The sequence below is a fragment of the Neoarius graeffei genome, chromosome 18, assembly GCF_027579695.1.
Source record: "Neoarius graeffei isolate fNeoGra1 chromosome 18, fNeoGra1.pri, whole genome shotgun sequence".
Taxonomy (NCBI): domain Eukaryota; kingdom Metazoa; phylum Chordata; class Actinopteri; order Siluriformes; family Ariidae; genus Neoarius; species Neoarius graeffei.
In genome coordinates this window covers 47,787,077-47,808,577 of record NC_083586.1, presented here as the reverse complement: position 1 = coordinate 47,808,577, position 21,501 = coordinate 47,787,077, and the positions used below count along the sequence as shown (strand labels likewise).

At 45.3% G+C, this 21,501-nt stretch overlaps 1 protein-coding gene across 1 annotated transcript in view; it reads right to left on the bottom strand.

The window, feature by feature from the left end:
- The window catches only part of tmem41ab (transmembrane protein 41ab), a 40,221-nt gene that overhangs the window by 3,481 nt on the left and 15,239 nt on the right, over positions 1-21,501 (bottom strand). The window contains exons 2-4 of the mRNA XM_060898946.1: positions 6,336-6,486; positions 4,243-4,404; positions 857-995 (exon numbers count right to left, since the gene is read on the bottom strand). Of these exons, the coding sequence (XP_060754929.1) occupies positions 857-995; positions 4,243-4,404; positions 6,336-6,486 (452 nt within the window). The remainder of the gene's footprint in view (positions 1-856; positions 996-4,242; positions 4,405-6,335; positions 6,487-21,501) is intronic.

The window sequence follows — 21,501 nt, the reverse complement described above, 5'->3', positions numbered from 1 at the left end:
TGCGCACTTTCCATAGCATAGAAAATCGCCACGTTTCAATTTGTGTAACTGAACTTGTTTCATATCACTGGTCATATAAACCTATGTAAACAGGAAAAACGTGGAAGAGTTTGGTCGCATCTAACTACAGCCCCAAAAAATACCATTGGCCATACTGAGCCTAGCTACATTGCTAACAGGAGTGACAGTGCATCTGACTGACTGGGAGGTCGCGCAAAGCTCGGATAGGTACGGAGCAGCTCGTCTCAATTCAGATAAGAGCATATTTCATTATGGAAATACGGTGGACTGTTCCTTTAAGTTGCCAACCACCAAAAAAAACCTAAAGAAGAAGAAGAAAAACAAAATGGCGGAGCATGTTGCTGAACCAACCGAGGACAAAATAAATACTTCAAAACAAAACCCCAAGAAATACAAAAAAGCAACAAAATATGGAATAAAAGTATTTGATGGTAAGAACGTATCTTTTTTTATTTTTCAAGAATTATTATTATTATTCACAAATTGCTACCGTCATTTCGCCGGTTTGTTTACATTCTCAGCGGAAATTATTTTGTCAGATGTTTTGTAAAAAGATTTTATTTATCGAATTTGCAAAAAATAAAAATGCTCTGTTTCTCAAAATCCAGTGAATGTGGATCGAATAAAACAGTTATTCCACTCAATCTCATTGTACATGGCTTATAGCCGACTCGATGCTATGCGCCTCGTCGGCTATCAGCTCATGTACGATTCAATTTCGTGGAATAACTTAAGTATAACATTTGGAGCTTCCATGCAGTTTCAGCATCATTAAGCTCTTATTCAGTATTTATGGCCGAGAAGTGCTCACACATGGCCAGTTATTATCACTCACCAATAAGGACAGAGAAGAAGAACATGGGAATGGGGATGTTGAGGATGGGAGAGGTTACATTCAAGAACCAGTTGGGTGTCATGGGAAAGAAGCGCAGGAAGAGCAGAAAGAAGAATAGGCTACTCCTGTTTTCCTCCGCCTGAGACATTTATATACAGAGAGAGTGAGGGAAAAAAAGAAAAGCATGAGTATCTAGCATTCATCTGCTTTTAGAGGTCTCTTCAGCTACAGTGTAAATGCAGTCAACCATTTGAAACCCTTTCAGTGCAGCAAAAGCACATGCTGATTAGCACAGCCAAGGCAATTTTATGGTGATGGAAATCCTGTTCCATTCTATTCTATTCTTCACAATTTGCTTCACTACAGCGGGTCTGTGAGGACCCATCGCCGCCTAGTGAACACAGAAATCACATTCTCTTATACGCTGTTTCAAATTTGTTCAGGAATCAAGCAAAGAAACTCATTCGTTCATCACTCAGTATTCAATCTTCAGAAAACACTTTATCCTGGTCAGGTTGTGGTTGATGCGGAGACTGTCCCAGAAACACACAATTCACACCTAGAGGCAAATAGTCTAGCCAGTCCATATCCCTGCATGGTGTTTGGCAGGAGGAAACTGGAGAACCCGAAGGAAACCTCCATGAACATGTGAAATTGTATACAGACAATAACCTGAGCTTGGAATTGAACCAGTCAGTGCGTTTACATGCACATAGAGAAAATCGAATTTCTGCCGTTGCTCAACTGAAATCGAAGTTCTAAATGGCATGGAAACACCTTAGCTAGGCTGAAATTGAACCGAACTTGATTTCTCGTAATCGAGCTACACGACCTAGATTATGCAATTTTTGCCGAGCTACTTAGTGCATGTAAACCCTATCGAGCTACGTAGTCGAGCTACTTACTTCAGCACTGCCCCTTCCGGAAGTGACAAGTGACGAGACCACAAGCGGGAAACACAACAGCCTCGGTCGGCATGACAACAGCTGTAGTAGCGAGCAGCAGAAGAGGTCAGGAGGAAGAGAAAATGGCAAGCAGAAGCGTGCACTTCTGGAGCAATGAGGAGACAGAGTTCATGATCATTCAGCTTCATGCTCATCAGCTCGTTCTTCTTGTGAACACGGAACTGATAACTTTGTTTATGCTCTTGAATAGCTCTTCTTCATGACAACAACCGGAAGTGTACCAACACGATGGGGCGTGTAGCGCCACCTGTGGCTAGGGTGCACAATGTACCTCACACAATAGCTCGATTTCCTTGTGTGCATGTAGGATTGGATTTCTCTGGCACCCCTGCTGGGACCCTTTGCTCGATTACCGACAGCAGCTCGATTTGGATGTGCATGTAAACGTAGTGTTCCTGCAGCTGTTTGGTGGCAACACTTCCTACTGTACCCCCATGCCTAATGTACCATTTTATCTGACATGTCAATCCTTTGGTGAGCTAGACAGTATTTCGAGATTAGAGGAGGGAAAGACAGAGAAGTGACATACATACAGAAAGAGCCAGAGATAGATATACAAACAAGAAACAAAATGACAAAATATATAGAGGATATTACACAGTTGCGCAAAGATATGAAGTTTATTTTCGAGTGACGAAAATACTCACAAGTGAGCGAAGGCAAACGAGTGAAAATATTTTCAACACGAGAAGATAAACTTCATATCTTCACACCACTGTGTAATCTCCTTTATATTACATGGACACATCCACAACCCCCTGCAAGTTAATCAAAAGAATTCCATGGTGGGTAAAGAAGGCAACTGGACTTGCTTGAAATTCTTGAAGACGTTTCATCTCTCATCCCGAAAGGCTTCTTCAGTTCTGTCTGACTAGTGAGGAGTTCCAGGTATTTATCCCCTTTATCCATAAAGAGCTTTAGGGGATAAATACCTGGAACTCCTCACTAGTCAGACAGAACTGAAGAAGTCTTTTGGATGAGAGATGAAACGTCTTCAAGAATTTCAAGCAAGTCCAGTTGCCTTCTTTACCAACCACGGTTTGGTATGACCTGGATGACTGAGAACCTTCACAGACATAATCAAAAGAATTTTAATTTTGAACCGGTTCACCATTTTGACAACACATGTCTAGTCAGCGGGAAAACACTAGGAGTGATGTCATCAGAGTGAAATATCAGTGATTGTACATACAGGACACTTTTTCCATGGAATAAAACCGTGTTCTATTCCCTTCTAGCAGGTTTCATTCATTTGGTTTGATAGCATGCAATATTGTTAGCATATCGCTTATCCTACATGTATTACGTCACTCTACCCAATGGAGAATGAGCGTTGAATATGGTTTACGATATTGCATGGTTGTCAAGACAACATGACGTTACACATCGGAGACGTAAAACTTCCATGCTAGCGAGCGACTGTGACGATTTGTAAACAAACATGGCTGCCAGGTTTGCTTTGTTAAATACAGAAGATTTTGAGAGAATTTTGAAAGAGAAAGACGCGTTGAACACCTGAAAGGAATGTGTACGGATGATAATAATAATATTGGCTGGCTTTTTTCATGGAGATATGAAATTAACTCGTCTTTGACTCATTCAGTATCATGCTAACTGAATGGAATATATCTGATATACCACTCAACACCACCCAAAATTATTTAAATATGTCACTCAGATCCGCAATGCATTTCGTACGAAAAATGAAAAATTTTCAGCACGAGAAGATAAACTTCATATCTTCAAGCCAATGTGTGATTTTCTTTCTATTATATCGACACATTCACAAACAAAAAATACCCAAATTTATCAAAACAATTCATCAATTTACTTGCAAGTGACATATTGAGAAACGTCACAGTTTTGGTTCTCCATGTCCCAGATGTAGCTTGTATGAAAAATAAGAGTGGTGTATTTCCGAGTAAAACACTTGTGTCCATATAATATAACTTAAATATGTACCAACACACTCTTTATGTTAGATTTATTTCCCTTATTTCCTCCTAAACATACTCTAGTGCAGGGATCTCAGTCTTGCAGCAAGGGTGGCTTTAACTGTAAAATAAATCCATCTATTTAAATCTTAAGGTCATTATTTGAACGTGTATAATAATATACTGGCTATTTACTGAAGCTATAAAGAGCTTTTTTTCAACAGAACATTTGGACCAAGTTGACTGGTTTTTTTTTTATTTATCAAGGTTTGGATTCAACCCATTTAACTGAAGTGACCAGTCAAAATGCTAAAAACTATAAGAATTCAACAATAAATGTAGCCTAATAAATTTGAGAATGGTGAGTTATGATTTCCAGCGCTAATAAAATCAGAAAACCACAGGCCACTTGGCGACGCTTCATGCACCCCACATGGAGAACCACTGCTACAGTGACCCACCCCCCAATCGATATAATCATCCTTACCTTCAGCTGTAACATCGTCACTTTCTCAGGGAAGAGGCGGATCACGTGCCGTTTGCCGAATGTGCGGGACAGCAGGTAGCAGTTAGTAGAGCCCACTGTGGTGAGGATGCAGGCAATGAGGAGGCCGTACCACGGGCCGAACAGCGCCCCTGCCAGCATGTTCTAAAATTAAAATAATCACAATGATGTTTGTTGTTGTTGTTGTTGTTGCTGCTTTGTACAGTTTAGCTTTATTTAATTTCATCTGGAAACTAAGCTCAATTGAAAATTATACAACCCCAATTCCATAAAGCTGGGACACTGTATAAAACGTAAATAAAAAACAGAAGATGACGATTTGCAAATCTTGGAAACCCTATATTTCATAGAAAATAGTACAAAGACAACATTATCAGATGTTGAAATTAAGAAATTTTACTGTCTTTTGAAAAATATGTGCTCATTTTGAATTTGATGTCAGCAACACGTTTCAAAAAAGTTGGGACAGGGCCATGTTTACCACTGTGTTGCATCACCTCTACTTTTAACAACACTCTGTAAATGTTTGAGAACTGAGGAGACCAATTGCTGTAGTTTTGAAAGAGAAATGTTGTCCCATTCTTGCCTGATATACAGTTTCAGTTGCTCAACAGTTCAGGGTCTCCTTTGTCGTATTTTGTGGTTCATAATGCGCCAAATGTTTTAAATGAGAGACAGGTCTGGACTGCAGGCAGGCCAGTTTAGCACCCGGACTCTTTTACTACGGAGCCATGCAGTTTTAATATGTACAGAAAGTGGTTTGGCCATGTCTTGCTGAAAGAAGGAAGGACTTCCTTGAAAAAGATTTTGTCTGGATGGCAGCATATTGCTCTGAAACGTGTATATATCATTCAGCATTAATGACACCTTCCCAGATGTACAAGCTACCCATGCCATGTGCACTAATGCACCCTCATACCATCACAGATGCTGGATTTTGAACTGTGCACTGATAACAAGCCGGATGGTCCCTCTCCTCTTTAGCCTGGAGGACGTGGTGTTCAGGATTTCTAAAAGAATTTCTACTTTTGATTCATCAGACCTTAGGACAATTTTCCACTTCGCCTCAGTCCATCGTAAAAGAGCTAAGGCCCAGAGAAGGTGGTGATGTTTCTGGATATTGTTTATATCTGATTTTAACTTGCATTTGTGGATGCAGTAATGAACTGTTTTCACAGACGATGGTTTTCTGAAGTGTTCCTGAGCCCATACAGTGATTTCCACTACAGACACGTGTCTGCTTTTAATGCAGTGTCACCTGAGGGTCTGAAGATCACAGGCATCCAGTGTCAGTTTTCAGCCTTGTCTCTTGCATACAGAGATTTCTCCAGATTCTCTGAATCTTTTAATGATATTATGTACCATAGATGATGTGATCCCCAAATTCTTTGCAATTTTATACTAAGGAACGTTATTCTTAAATTGTTGCACTGTTTGCCCACACAGTCTTTCACAGAGCGGTGAACCCCTCCCCATCTTTACTTCTGAGAGACTTCGCCTCTCTGGGATGCTCTTTTTATACCCAATCATGTTACTGACCTGTTGCCAATTAACCAAATTAGTTTTTTTTAACATTACACATCTTTTTCAGTCTTTTGTTGCCCCGTCCCAAATTTTCTGAAATATGTTGCTGAAATCAAATTCAAAATGAGCACATATTTTTCAAAAAACAATAAAATCTCTCAGTTTCAACATTTGATATGTTGTCTTTGTACTATTTTCAATAAAATATAAGGTTTCCAAATTGTCATATTCTGTTTTTTGTTTACATTTTACACAGTGTCCCAAATTTGTCGAATTGGGGTTGTGTTTGAACATGGCATGTTAAACAGTTAAATAAGTTCTTCCACAGTAGGAGTGGCATTTGTGTCCTACTGATATTGCATTTAGCTTGAGGCTAACTCTGAAACTGCTTGGAGTTGCCACTGAGGAGGAGGAGGTCTTCATTAAAATAGTTAAACACTGAAAGGTTTAAGCGGAGATATAGGCTAAAACCTGGTACAAGACTAAAACTGATTTATAATTCAGGATCTCAATGAACAGGGTTTTTTTAGGTATAAGATTGCTGTTCTAACCAGGAAGGAGGAGCCAGGAATGGCGAAGGACTGCTTGTAGAGGTAGGCACTGCAGAACAGCACTAGCACGTAACCTGTGTGTTGTCGCTTATAAAACTTGAGCAGCTCGGCCAGATCTCGCAGCTCCTCCAGGTCTGATGGGAAATGCAGCCTGAAATCATCGACAGAATAGTTAAGCTTAAAATACTGAATAGCTTACACATTTTGGCAAATTTTCAGAACATTTTGATTTCTTGATAATTTGATGGTGAATCTTTTTATTTTGGACCAAACTGCCTTCATTGGGAATTTACCACACTGCTTAGCACGTGTCATCCTTGTCATAAACACTTCCTGTTTACACGCCTATTAGTCTCATTCCCACTTAAGCTCCATCTTTGTTGCTGTTCTCCTTTTGTGTGTCTTCTTTTCCTTGATCTTGTTCCTCAGCTGTGGCTTTTATGGTTGAGCACTGTGGGCAAGTTTTTGAGCACTAGATTCATTGGTGTTGACCATTTCTGCTTTTGTCTTGACCTCTATTATAAGCATAAAAGTTGACAGTCTTAATATTAAAACTTTATACATTCACCGGCCACTTTAATAAAAACACCTGCTTAGACCTGGACACCTGGACCTCAGGGGCAGCTGGTATCAGTGGGTTAGCAGGACTAAACCCCCCTGTCTTTCAAAGGCAAAAGAAAAATAAATGATAGGTTTTATATTTTGGGCATTCACATCATCTTATCTGCGGGGTGGCACGGTGGTGTAGTGGTTAGCACTGTCGCCTCACAGCAAGAAGGTCTGGGTTCGAGCCCCGTGGCCAGTGAGGGCCTTTCTGTGCGGAGTTTGCATGTTCTCCCCGTGTCCGCATGGGTTTTCTCCGGGTGCTCCAGTTTCCCCCACGGTCCAAAGACATGCAGGTTAGGTTACCTGGTGACTCTAAATTGACCATAGGTGTGAGTGTGAATGGTTGTCTGTGTCTATGTGTCAGCCCTGTGATGACCTGGCGACTTGTCCAGGGTGTACCCAGCCTTTCGCCCGTAGTCAGCTGGGATAGGCTCCAGCTTGCCTGCGACCCTGTAGAACAGGATAAAGCGGCTAGAGATGATGATATGAGATTATTTGTGATGTTTTGTAATCTGAGTGTAACAGCACCACTAGCAGTTGTGCAAAAACACCCAGAATGACATGAAGTAAGGCTGTGGGCTAATTGAAATGAGCCCAGTGTTGTACGCGGAGATACTCTCTGCTGTACGTTCATGCAGCCAATCAGTGACAATTGTGTCATGTGACTATGCAGTGTGACACACCCACCTAGTTTTGAGCTCTAGCGGGCTAATATATTCAAGCCCATTTTGGTGACGTTTCTGTAAAATGTCATGATTAAACATGTTACAGATTCAGTCACAGGTGTAATGAATGTGAACAAAGTGCATTATCCATCCATCCATTACCTGTAACCACTTATCCTGTCCTACAGGGTCGCAGGCAAGCTGGAGCCTATCCCAGCTGACTACGGACAAGAGGCGGGGTACACCCTGGACAAGTCGCCAGGTCACCGCAGGGCTGACACATAGAGACAAACAACCATTCACACCTACGGCCAATTTAGAGCTACCAATTAGCCTAACCTGCATGTGTTTGGACTGTGGGGGAAACCAGAGCACCCGGAGGAAACCCACACAGACACGGAGAGAACACTCCACACAGAAAGGCCCCCGTCGGCCGCTGGGCTCAAACCCAGAACCTTCTTGCTGTGAGGTGACAGTGCTAACCACTACACCATCGTGCCGCCCCAAAGTGGATTAACATATTAATATTTTTCTGCTAAAATATGTTTGGGGGAGTGTGGCAGTGGGGGCGTGGTCAAGCGTCGGTCTGTGAATGGAGGGCGGAGTCAGGGAAGGTAAGTGGCAGAATCACTGCACCTGATGTAAATTAACCTGTGTTTGTGTGTCTTCCCCAGTGACCGCGCCCTTTAAAAGGAGCAAGAGAGCAGAGAAAAGGAGCTCTCTCCCCAACCAGAAGCCTTGTGTGTGTGCATGTGTGGCTGGGAGAGTGTGGAAAGCTGAAAAGCTATTAATAAAAAGAGTTTTTGTAACACTCAGTTCTGGCCTGCCATGCTTCTGTGCTCCACCCACCTCCAACAATCCTTATAGTGGTGCCAAAACCCGGGATCGGGAGTACAGAAGAGAACAGCCCCATAGAGTCCTCCCCCTTCAAGGACCTGGTCCATGCCCTTGCCACGGCCCACCAGAGCCAGCACCAGGTGCTGGTCACCCTCTGGAAGAAGCAGGAACAACGGTTTGAAGCCCTGGTGCTGGCGCAGCAGAAAGATCGCCAGGCGTTCCGGCACCTCCTTGCGTCGGCGGGGTCTACCACCACCACCGCTGCGAACCCTTCCCGCCTCACCCTAATGAAAATGGATCCGCAGGACAACCCCGAAGCCTTCCTCGCTCTTTTTGAGCAAGCAGCAGAGGCATGGGTTTGGCCGGTGGAACAGCGCGTGGCGCGCCTCCTCCCCCTGCTAACGAGCAAGGTGCAGCTGGCTGCGCTACAGCTCCCCGCCGACAGCCAGCTGGTCTACGCCAACCTCTGCAGAGCCGTCCTCCAACGAGTGGGGCGCACCCCGGAGCAGCAACGGCAGCGCTTCCGCGCGCTGCGCCTGGAGGAGGTCGGCTGGCCGTTCGCGTTTGGCCAGCAACTCCGGGACACCTGCCAGCGGTGGCTGAGGGCCGACAACCGCGACGCCGAGGGAATCATCAACCTGGTGGTGCTGGAGCAATTCATCACCCGACTTCCGGAAGGAACAGCAGAGTGGGTCCAGTGCCATTGCCTGGCGTCGCTGGATCAGGCCATCGTGCTGGCGGAGGACCATATGGCGGCTCCAGCATCAGTGCTCGGTGATGGAGGTGAGCACGGTGGTCCGGCTCCCCGACGCGCCAGGGACCGCCCTCGATTGGGCCAGAGCCTATTGCATACCGGTGAGTATCCAAGGGGATACGTATCAGGCTTTGGTGGACTCCGGCTGTAATCAGACCTCAATCCACCAAAGACTGGTGCAAGACGAGGCATTGGGGAAAGCACAATTGGTTAAGATGTTGTGTGTGCACAGGGATATTCACAACTACCCTTTAGAGTCAGTCCACATTCTATTTCGAGGGGAGAAATTTAGAGTAAAGGCGGCGGTTAATCCTCGCCTTACCCACTCGATAATTTTGGGGACTGATTGGCCAGGATTTAGGGAATTAATGTCACATTTAGTGAAGAGTGGGGCCTGCCATGATTTAGCAGGGGGAGGTCCCAGTGTGGCATTGGTGGGAGCAGCTGTCACAGAGCCGTCTACGTCATCACCGCGTCAGAGTGAGGAGCAACAGGCTCCTCCTCCCTCTCTCGGGGAATCCCTCGCAGATTTCCCGTTGGAGCAGTCGCAAGACGAGACTCTGCGGCATGCGTTTGACCAAGTGAGAGTAATCGATGGTCAAACGCTCCAGCCAAACGCCACCCCGTCCTTCCCCTATTTTTCCATTATTAAGGATAGGTTATACCGAGTGACGCAGGACACTCAGACTAAGGAACTGATAACGCAGCTTTTAATCCCAAAGAGCCGCCGGGAATTTATATTCCAGGTGGCTCACTTTAATCCCATGGCCGGACACTTGGGGCAGGATAAGACACTAGCCCAAATAATGGCCCGGTTCTATCGGCCAGGGATTCGCGGCGATATCCGTAGGTGGTGTACGGCGTGCCGCGAATGCCAGTTAGTAAATCCAGTGGCCATTCCAAAAGCGCCTTTGCGCCCTCTGCCATTAATCGAGACCCCGTTCGAAAGAATTGGGATGGATCCCGTCGGGCCATTAGATCGGTCAACACGAGGATATCGCTTTTAGTTCTGGTGGACTATGCAACACGATATCCGGAAGCAGTGCCTCTTCGCAATATCTCAGCACGTAGTATTGCAGAAGCGCTCTTCTGCGTCATCTCCCGAGTCGGAATCCCCAAAGAGAGTCTGACTGATCAAGGCAGTACGTTTGTCACGCACACTGCACGAACTGTATGGGTAACTGGGAATTAAGCCTATCCGCACCAGCGTTTATCACCCACAAACGGATGGCTTAGTCGAACAGTTCAATCGCACTCTCAAGAACATAATTCGGAAATTTGTAAACGAAGACGCACACAACTGGGATAAATGGCTCGAGCCCCTGTTATTCGCAGTGCGAGAGGTCCCACAAGCCTCCACGGGGTTCTCCCCATTCGAATTACTATACGGGCGTAAGCCGCGTGGCATTCTGGATGTGCTGCGAGAAAATTGGGAGGAGGGACCTTCAACAAGTAAGAATGAAATTCAATACGTTATTGACCTGCGCGCCAAACTCCACACACTCACACACCTAACCCAGGAGAATTTGCGGCAGGCCCAAGAACGTCAAGTCTGTCTGTACGACAGGGGCACGTGCCTTAGGGAATTCACACCGGGAGATAAAGTACTTGTGTTGTTGCCCACGTCGAGCTCCAAATTGATCGCCAGGTGGTAAGGACCCTTTGAGGTCACATGGCGAGTTGGGGACGTCGACTTTGAGGTGAGGCGAACGGACAGGGGCAGGGCGTTACAGATTTACCACCTCAATCTGTTAAAACTTTGGAACAAGGAGGTCCCCGTGGCGTTGGTGTCGGTGGTTCCAGAGAAGGCGGAGCTGGGGCCGGAGGTTCAAAAGGGAAAATTGACATCGCCCACCGCTCCGGTCCCCTGTGGAGACCACCTCTCTCCGACCCAACTCACGAAGGTCGCCAAGTTGCAGACAGAATTTTCTGACGTGTTCTTGTCCCTGCCCGGCCGCAACCACCTCATAGAACACCACATTGAGACGCCCCCGGGGGTAGTAGTGCGCAGCCGCCCTTACAGACTGCCTGAACACACAAAAAAAGTGGTTCGGGAAGAACTCGAGGCCATGCTCAAAATGGGCATCGTCGAGGAGTCCCACAGTGACTGGAGCAGCCCGGTGGTCTTGGTTCCCAAGGCCGACGGGTCAGTCCGGTTCTGTGTGGACTATATAAAAGTCAACAAGGTGCCTAAATTCGACACGTACCCAATGCCTCGTATGGATGAGTTGCTCAATCGACTAGGCACGGCTCGTTTTTATTCGACACTGGATTTGACAAAGGGATATTGGCAGATCCCCTTGACTCCGCTATCCCGAGAGAAAACGGCCTTTTCCACACCGTTTGGCTTACACCAGTTCACCACACTTCCTTTCGGGCTGTTTGGGGCGCCCGCTACGTTCCAGCGGCTTATGGATAGGGTCCTCTGCCCCCACGCCACTTACACGGCCGCATACTTGGACGATATAATTATTTATAGTAATGACTGGCCACGGCACTTAGACCACCTAAGGGCTGTCCTTAGGTCGCTGAGGCAAGCGGGTCTCACAGCCAACCCGAAGAAGTGTGCGATTGGGCGGGTGGAAGTACGGTATCTGGGCTTCCACTTGGGCAATGGGCAGGTGCGTCCCTAAATCAATAAGACAGCAGCGATTGCGGCCTGCCCGAGGCCCAAGACCAAAAAGGGGGTGAGACAGTTCCTGGGGTTGGCTGGCTACTATCATAGGTTTATACCTAATTATTCGGACGTCACCAGCCTGCTGACTGATCTCACTAAAAAGCGGGCTCCAGATCCAGTCCAGTGGATGAAGCAATGCCAGCAGGCTTTCTCTAAGGTAAAGGCTGCACTGTGTGGGGGGGCCCCTGACTATTCTCTCCCCTTTGTTTTGCAGACGAATGCGTCGGACAGAGGGCTGGGGGCGGTTCTGTCCCAGGAGGGGAGGGGGAGGACTGTCCAGTGCTGTACATCAGCCGGAAGCTGTCGGTGCGCGAGGGCAGGTATAGCACAATAGAAAAGGAATGCCTCGCCATCAAGTGGGTGGTCCTTGCCCTCCGCTACTACCTGTTGGGGCGCCCTTTCACCCTCTGTTCAGACCACGTGCCCCTGCAGTGGCTCCACCGCATGAAGGATGCCAACACGCGGATCACCCGTTGGTATCTGGCACTCCAGCCGTTTAAGTTCGAGGTGGTCCACAGGCCGGGTGCGCAGATGGCTGTGGCGGATTTCCTCTCCCATCAAGGGGGGGGAGTCAGCTGCAGGCCAGACAGCTTCCCGGCCTGAGTCAGGCGTTGGGGGTATGTGGCAGCGGGGGCATGGTCAAGCGTCGGTCTGTGAATGGAGGGCGGAGTCAGGGAAGGTAAGTGGCAGAATCACTGCACCTGACGTGAATTAACCTTTGTGTGTCTCCCCCAGTGACCGCACCCTTTAAAAGGAGAGAGAGAGCAGAGAAAGGGAGCTCTCTCCCCAACCAGAAGACTTGTGTGTATGCGTGTGTGGCTGGGAGAGTGTGGAAAGCTGAAAAGCTATTAATAAAAAGAGTTTTTGTAACACTCAATTCTGGCCTGCCGTGCTTCTGTGCTCCACCCACCTCCAACAATCCTTACAGGGAGAAACTGAAAGTTGATAGACTGAGCACACATTGTTTAATCAAAGTATGAAAAAAATTATCACCAGCCGCAGTTAAGAATTGGGAAAAAAAAAACTTCACTTTGTTTTTTTTGTGGTCTTTACCTGCCCAGTTTCAGTGTACCTGGTACCACTGTAGCCTCAGTTTCCTGTTATTAGCTGACAGGAGTGGATCCCGATCTGCTTTTCTGCCCAAAATTTGATGTACTGTGTCTAATGAGATGCTTTTCTGCTCACCAGGGTTTCAAAGAGTGATTATTTCAGTTACACTAGTCTTCCTGTCAGCTCAAAGCCGTCTAGCCGTTTTCATGTCAGCTTTCTCATCAGAAAGGCATTTCCACCTGTAGAACTGCTACACAATGGAGGGTTTTTTGTTTGTTGGTTTATTTCTCCCCATTCTGATGTTCGATGTGAACATTAACTGAAGCTCTTGACCTCTTTCTGTATGATATGATGCACTGCACTGCTGCCACATGATTGGCTGACTGCATGACTAAACAGAGTGTGGCAGCGGGGGCGTAGTCAAGCATCAATCTGTGACCGGAGGGCGGAGTCAGGGAAGGTAAGTGGCAGAATCACTGCACCTGATGTTAATTAACGTGTGTTTGCGTGTCTTCCCCAGTGACCGCGCCCTATTTAAGGAGAGAGCGAGGGCAGAGGAGAGCTCTCCCGAACCAGACACCAGATGTGTGAGCGTGCGCGAGTGTCTGTAGGTTACTGGAAGACCACTGAAACGTGTATAAAATAAAAAGGATTTCAAAACTTAGTTCTGTCCTGGCGGCACGGTGGTGTAGTGGTTAGCGCTGTCGCCTCACAGCAAGAAGGTCCGGGTTCGAACCCCGTGACCGGCGAGGGCCTTTCTGTGCGGAGTTTGCATGTTCTCCCCGTGTCCGTGTGGGTTTCCTCCAGGTGCTCCGGTTTCCTCCACAGTCCAAAGACATGCAGGTTAGGTTAACTGGTGACTCTAAATTGACCGTAGGTGTGAATGTGAGTGTGAATGGTTGTCTGTGTCTATGTGTCAGCCCTGTGATGACCTGGCGACTTGTCCAGGGTGTACCCCGCCTTTCGCCCGAAGTCAGCTGGGATAGGCTCCAGCTTGCCTGCGACCCCGTAGAACAGGATAAAGCGGCTAGAGATAATGAGATGAGATGAGTTCTGTCCTGCCGTCTTCTGTGCTTCGCCCACTCTTACGAACTGCCACACAGAGGTACAGGTGTTCCTATTAAAGTGGACACTGAGTGTATGTACACACTCTTGACTCTATCTTTACCAGTCCACAGTGTAGCCTGGAGCATGTGGAAGTCTGTCCCATGAACTAACATTGCTCTTAAACCCTGAGACCTTTATAGTACATAATTCACTCAGCACTGTGCTGCTCTATAACAGGGCTGAAGGAAGCAAAAATCTAAAATAAGATTTCTGGCTTGGGAAAAGCAAACGAAAATGCTTAAGTCTGTGATTACTGGACATCTGGACACGTAGGAAATAGCAACGCCTGAGAAATAATATGAAGTCAGCACTGGTGAAGGAGGGAGAGCAGTGAAACATGACACAACTCTGAGACGGAAATAGCACGATGCCCTCTCTGCTGTGTAACTATCAGTGTGTGCTCGCGGGCCTGGCACTCACAAACATCTCCTGAAATTTAAGACTCAAGTTAAGTATGCGTCTTCATGCCATGCCCACAATGCACTAGGCCTCAACACTCTGTCTTGTCCCGTGCTGGCATTGGTAACTCGAGCACTGTTACTGTTATGCCAAAATATGGCTAAAGTCGAGGGTTTAATTTCGCTTATGCTGTATGCAGGGTGACTAATGTGTAATGGAATAGTGGCACATGTGCAGTGACTGAAACATGTTCAAGGAAATACAATTCTGAGAAGCAAGAGCTATTTTGTTTGTTGTTTTACGTTTCTTGCACAATAACATACAGATGAGATTTTTCGTTTGTTTGTTGTTACTGTATATGGGTCATTCTAGAATTTGGGGTACATTTTGCGTCTCCGAGATAAACCTTTTGTTATTAGGCCATAAATGAAATCTTTATTGAATCAGTTTTGAACAATAATGCAAATTATGACAAACTTTCACCAATAGCAATGCTTAATGTACATTTTAGACCCAATTTATCCATAAAACATGAACAAAATGGGGTGGCATGGTGGTGTAGTGGTTAGCACTGTCACCTCACAGCAAGAGGGTTCTGGGTTCGATCCCAGCGGCCGACGGGGGCCTTTCTGTGTGGAGTTTGCATGCTCTCCCCGTGTCTGTGTGGGTTTCTTCCAGGTGCTCTGGTTTCCCCCACAGTCCAAAGACGTGCAGGTTAGGCTAATCGGCGGCTCTAAATTGATCGTAGGTGTGAATGTGACTGTGAATGGTTGTTTGTGTCTATGTATCCAGGGTGTACGCCGCCTCTCGCCCATAGTCAGCTGGCATAGGCTCCAGCTTGCCTGCGACCCTGTAGGACAGGATAAAGCGGCTACAGATAATGGATGGATAGATAGATTAACTAAATGACTCCCACCCCTTCCCCCACATTACTGACTGTCTTTGACTCCTGATTCATACATTCAACTTGAATAAACTAGAAGTGATTCAGTCTAACAATCAGTTTTTGGGGCTTATTCAATCAGCTGTTATAAAATCGATTGCGTAGAAAGTCAATTTTTGTATTATGTGAAATTTCAGTAATAAAAAAAAAATATTTTTTTATCCCTCCCAATGTTCTTGTCAACTCTGTTAACTCTGTTATAAAACCGCATAAAGTCCACAAAGATTTTTAACCCTTTGATGCAAAACATATGCACACCCCTTCTAATGCACAACATGGGTCAAAAATGACCCGCATTCATTTTCCAGGTTATTTCATGCTGACTGAGTTTTTCTTTGCTCTATCTTTTGAAATCAATTTATTTTATGATTGAATATTCCAAGTATTCTTTAAATATCTTGTTTTTAATTACCACAAATCATTAATTTAATTTTTTCTTTCCTACTTTATGAACAAAAACTTTTTATATTACTACACATGGGTCATCCAAGTGTGATTTAAAATTAAATGTCTTAATACTATAATAATAATTTGTTTCAAGTAATTACTTTAGCAGTGAATGGGGCCAGTTATTTATTTATTAACTATGTAGTTAGCTAAGCCAACTACAATAAAATTAGCTAACTAAAGTAGAATATGTCAACAGCTCGGTAGCTAATAGTAATTACTTGTAACTTTCTGACAAGTAATCGACTCACTCTCAAGGTAACCTAAACATAATCAATTTTTTTCTCAGGTAATGTTAGAACAATTGAAAAACATTACTTCCATGTATTAGATGGGCAAAGGGCGCTGTGCTGAGCTGTGAAATGTCTGACACAAGCACAATTCACAGTTCCCACCAAACGCTGGAGTAAATGCATGCGGGTCGGTTCTGACCCATGTGTGTAAACTTGATGTAGAATTACAAAACCTGTGCTTGTTCATAACTTAAGAAAGGAAAAAATAAAAATGATGATTTGTGCTAAACAAAAACAAGATATTTACTGCATATTTGGAAAAGTAAATGACAAAATGAATTTATTTCAAAAGTATATCATAGAAACACTCAGCCGTACATGAAATAACCTGGAAAATGAATGCAGGAAGTTTTTGACCCATGTTGTGCATTAGAAGGGTAGTGATACAAAAAGGGTTTTTATTCAAAAAGTAAGAAAGGAAAAAATAAAATAAGGATGTATGATGATCAAAAACAAGTTAATTGAAGAATACCTTGAATACTGAATGATGGAATTAATTTATTGCAAAGATATAGAAGATAAAAACTCAGCCGGGTCACTTTTGACCCATGTTTTGCATCACAGGGTTAATAATACGCACAAACACCTGCACCAAGAGACGTCACTTCCTCTGGCGGGAAACTTCAGAAAGGCAGTGAAGTATGTTATGTTTCTTATCTCAATGATTTAAACAAAATGTTGAGGCTACACCAACAGGAGATGAATTATTCGTCAAATCCATCCATCCATCCATCCATCCATCCATTATCTGTAACCATTTATCCTGTCCTACATGGTCACAGGCAAGCTGGAGCCTATCCCAGCTGACTACGGGCGAAAGGCGGGGTACACCCTGGACAAGTCGCCAGGTCATCACAGGGCTGACACATAGACACAGACAACCATTCACACTCACATTCACACCTACGGTCAATTTAGAGTCACCAGTTAACCTAACCTGCATGTCTTTGGACTGTGGGGGAAACCCATGCAGACATGGGGAGAGCATGCAAACTCCACACAGAAAGGCCCCTGTCGGCCGCTGGGCTCTAACCCAGAACCTTCTTGCTGTGAGGTGGCAGTGCTAACCACTACGCCACCATGCCACCTTGTCAAATCTGTTATTGTGATATTGGAGTGAATCTCTCACTCATTTAAAAAAAACAATAATGTGATTAAAATCCATAAAATTCTGTTTTTATACATACCATGTGGCAGCTAGTTTGAGGTTGGCATGTGGAGTTACGACACAAAATGGTGGAAAATGTCGACTCTGTTATCATCAATTCTATCAGTGGATTGCCCAGTTTAACGAAAACAGAGTTGACGACACTTGAAATATACCCGCAATTATAGAATGGGTCATATACCGGTATATATATTGTATATGGCCCATTCTATAATTGCGGGGATACAGGTATACTGTGTGCATATATACACATCCATCCTGTCCTACAGGGTCACAGGCAAGCTGGAGCCTATCCCAGCTGACTATGGGCGAAAGGCGGGGTACACCCTGGACAAGTCGCCAGGTCATCACAGGGCTGACACATAGACACAGACAACCATTCACACTCACATTCACACCTACGCTCAATTTAGAGTCACCAGTTAACCTAACCTGCATGTCTTTGGACTGTGGGGGAAACCGGAGCACCCGGAGGAAACCCACGCGGACACGGGGAGAACATGCAAACTCCACACAGAAAGGCCCTCGCCGGCCACGGGGCTCGAACCCAGGACATTCTTGCTGTGAGGCGACAGCGCTAACCACTACACCACCGTGCCGCCCGTGTATATATACAGTACTGTGCAAAAGTCTTAGGCACATGTAAAGGAATTCTGTCGACCAAAAATGGCTTAAAAAATTATGAAATGAAATGTTTCAACATTAAAAAAATCCTATAAACAGCAGTAAGCCATAATAAATGAAACAAAGTCAATATTTGTTGTGAGGCGACCCTTTGCTTTTTAAAAAAAATAGTAGTCTCAGGTACAGTGAGTGCAGTTTGATAAGGAAATGAGCTGTAGGTTTTACTGAGCGTCTTACAGAACCAGTCACAGTTCTTCTGGACACTCTGACCGTCACACTTGCTTCTTCATTTTGCACCAAAACCCAGTAGCCTTCGTTATGTTTTCTTTTTTAATCTGAAAAGAGGTCTCTTACATAACCTGCTGCTCAGATACAAACTTGTTTTTTTTCTGTGACATTTAATTTTGTGCTAGAAAACGAATGCTTGGAACTCGAAAATGTTTTTGTACTGACTCGATAATGTAGAAGTCATAAAGTGGAAATCTATAACAAAGTTTGTATGAAAAAAAGGGTGCGTAAGACTTTTGCACAGTACTGTGTGTGTGTGTGTATAGATACAGTATATGTAAAATCCTTTCACACACACATACTAAGACATGTTCACACACACAACACATGAGCTAATGAGAAATTCCCTGAACTATAGATAAGGATGGTGTGTGTATCTTGCACTTTTGCACCCTTAGTACGGTAAGCACACTGAGGTTGGACCAACTGCTTGTTCTGTGGAAATTATCTTGGCCTTTCCAAAACACTTTCTCTGTTTCACAACACACTGCCATGTCCTCACACTCTCCTAAAACTTAACCCTTAGTGGCCTTACAATAATCACCCACACCTGTTTATGCCTGCACTTTTTAATCAAAGTTTTGACATTTTAAGCAAATAAATTATTTGCAGTCTTTGTGTTTGAACACAATATGTAAGGAGTAAAACAAGACAGGACGTGCTGTTACAGGAAAAAATAATCGGGTAATCAGGTCTGTGAGAATCAGGTCATCCAGTCATTGGTTCACTACTGCTGATTGAGATTGGATCACACGCACTACAATGACTTACTTAAGTCTAGTTTTGAAGCTGTATTTTAAGATTACCTTCGAGTACACCTATACTGATGATGTAGTCCATAAAATCCTACACTTCATTACATTACAGGCATTTAGCAGACGCGCTTATCCAGAACAGCGTACAACATACCCAGAGCAGCCTGGTGAGCAGTTGGGGGTGAGGTGTCTTTCTCAAGGGCACTTCAGCCGTTCTTGCTGGTCCAGGGAATCAAACCAGTGACCTTTCTGTCCCAAAGCTGCTTCTCCAACCCTTAAGCCATTGCTTCATCTTTCTTTCTTTCTTTCTTTCTTTCATCAACAGCTGTAGAAGTGTTTGAAAGAAGTTGCTGGTTGTTTCTTTGGTTCATCAAAGTCATTGAAGCATTATATGCAGATAAGTTTTCATCTCATCTCATCTCATTATCTCTAGCTGCTTTATCCTGTTCTACAGGGTGGCAGGCAAGCTGGAGCCTATCCCAGCTGACGACGGGCGAAAGGCGGGGTACACCCTGGACAAGTCGCCAGGTCATCACAGGGCTGACACATAGACACAGACAACCATTCACACTCACATTCACACCTACGGTCAATTTAGAGTCACCAGTTAACCTAACCTGCATGTCTTTGGACTGTGGGGGAAACCGGAGCACCCGGAGGAAACCCACGCGGACACGGGGAGAACATGCAAACTCCACACAGAAAGGCCCTCGCCGGCCACGGGGCTTGAACCCGGACCTTCTTGCTGTGAGGCGACAGCGCTAACCACTACACCACCGTGCCGCCCCAGATAAGTTTTAATAGTGTAAAATCTGATTTTATTTCTTAGTTAATAAAATAGTCTGTATCACTTGTTATTTTCAAGTAATTTGGAGCATCACATTTTTACAGGTTTATACAGACTGGATGGCTGGGTGGAAGTTGCAGAAATCTGGCTGGAGTTTGCCATTGAAATGGCTCAATATTAATCATGATTTATATGCATTTATTCTGTTTTGTGGTAGTTTATGTGATTTCTTATTGGTTTACAGTCAAATGTATAAAAATGATGAGACGACGATTGAAGATTTTGACAAGGATCATCTCTTGAATGGCGAAAATTTTGTAAAAAAAAAATTCCAAATAATATGGAATTTATAGGCATTTTTTGGTTCGCATGGAGTTTTTCGTTAATTATTAATGAATTAGTTTTAATGAACTAATTAATTTGTAATTAATTAGTAAATTAGTTGGCAGCATTTTCATGGACTTTAAGTGACCTGGTACCTCCTTTTTATTTTATGGAGCTGTGTCAAAAGATTTAGATGCTATTTAGATCGGTATCTTTTGAGAAAAGTGGTCACACCTTATCTGATCATTTTCCTGTTTTTTTAAATATGTTGAACAACTGACTTTTCCCAATATTTCAACATTCAAAGTGGTATAACTTTGTTCATACAGTATTTGTCATTGAAAGTGACATCATTGGTTCAGTGGTACCTGTGGCAGTTCCTTACGAGTGGGTGGAGCACAGAGGACGGCAGGACAGAGATCAGGTTTGTGCATAGGCTTTATTGCCACACTTTTCAGTCTAACAATAATTTTCCACAATAGAGCGAGCCGCACACACACACACACACAGCGTCTCGTCCGGGGATGAGCTCCCCTCTGCTCTCACTCTCCCTCCTTAAATAGGGCGCGGTTTACTGGGGAGAACACACACAAAACATAGGTTAATCACACTCAAGTGAAGCGATTCTGCCACTTACCTTCCCCAACTCCGCCCCCGCTGCCACATACCCCCACCGCCCGACTCAGGCCGGGCGCCCGTCCGGCCCGCAGCCGACTCCCCCCCCCCCCCTTGACGGGAGAGGAAGTCCGCCACGACCATCTGCGCCCCCGGCCTGTGGACCACCTTGAAGTTGAAAGGTTGGAGCGCTAGATACCAACGGGTGATCCGCACGTTGGCATCCTTCATGCGGTGGAGCCACTGGAGGGGCGCGTGGTCCGAACAGAGGGTGAAAGAGCGCCCCAGCAGGTAGTAACGGAGGGCGAGGACCGCCCACTTGATCGCCAGACACTCTTTCTCGATGGTGCTGTAGCGCCCCTCACGCACCGACAGCTTTCGGCTGATGTATAATACTGGGCGATCCTCTCCCCCCACCTGCTGGGACAAAACGGCCCCCAGCCCTCTGTCCGACGCATCCGTCTGTAACAAAAAAGGGAGAGAGAAGTCAGGGGAGTGCAAAAGTGGCCCCCCACACAGTGCAGCCTTTACCTCAGAGAAAGCCCGCTGGCACTGCTCCGTCCACTGGACCAGATCTGGCGCCCCCTTTTTAGTGAGGTCAGTCAGCGGGCTGGTGACGTCCGAATAATTAGGTATAAACCTACGATAATAGCCAGCCAGCCCCAGGAACTGTCTCACCCCCTTTTTGGTCTTGGGCCTCGGGCAGGCCGCAATCGCTGCTGTCTTGTTAATTTGGGGACGCACCTGCCCGTTACCCAAGTGGAAGCCCAGATACCGTACTTCCACCCGCCCAATCGCACACTTCTTCGGGTTGGCAGTGAGCCCCG